Here is a 410-nt window from a genome sequence, read left to right on the forward strand (position 1 = left end):
GCCCGAGCTGGTCCTGCGCCTGAGCGCGGCCGAGGGTCGGGCGCAGGGGCTGGAAGCCGAGCTGGCCCGCGGCGAGGCGCTGCGCCGGGCTGCCGAAACCCGCCTGGGCGGCATCCAGTCCGCCCTACGCCGTACCATGGGCATCGGCCGGGCACAGGCCGGCTCCCCGGGCAAGGGTGAGTGTCCTGGGGGATGCCCAGTGCCCCGTCCCTTGCTTAGGGGAAGGGGATGCATCCTGCTGCGGCGCATCTCGCTGAGGTGCTCCATTCCCTGCACCCCTGGGGGTCCCCCATATCCCATTGCTCCATCCTTTGCACCCCCATCACTCTCTTGCTCCATCCCTGTGGAGGGGACCCCATACGCTGTTGCTCCAGCTCTTGCATCCCCATCACCCCATTGCTGTGTCCCCT

The 410-nt window shown here is 69.3% G+C and overlaps 1 protein-coding gene across 1 annotated transcript in view; it reads left to right on the plus strand.

The window, feature by feature from the left end:
* Nucleotides 1-410, plus strand: part of CROCC (ciliary rootlet coiled-coil, rootletin) — a 26,511-nt gene that overhangs the window by 14,204 nt on the left and 11,897 nt on the right. Inside the window, exon 5 of the mRNA XM_019474712.1 lies at nucleotides 1-176. This exon is cut by the window's left edge and continues 206 nt beyond it. Coding sequence (XP_019330257.1) covers nucleotides 1-176 — 176 coding nt within the window. The remainder of the gene's footprint in view (nucleotides 177-410) is intronic.

This window comes from Aptenodytes forsteri, unplaced genomic scaffold (genome assembly GCF_000699145.1).
Source record: "Aptenodytes forsteri isolate BGI_AS27 unplaced genomic scaffold, ASM69914v1 Scaffold61, whole genome shotgun sequence".
Lineage (NCBI taxonomy): Eukaryota > Metazoa > Chordata > Aves > Sphenisciformes > Spheniscidae > Aptenodytes > Aptenodytes forsteri.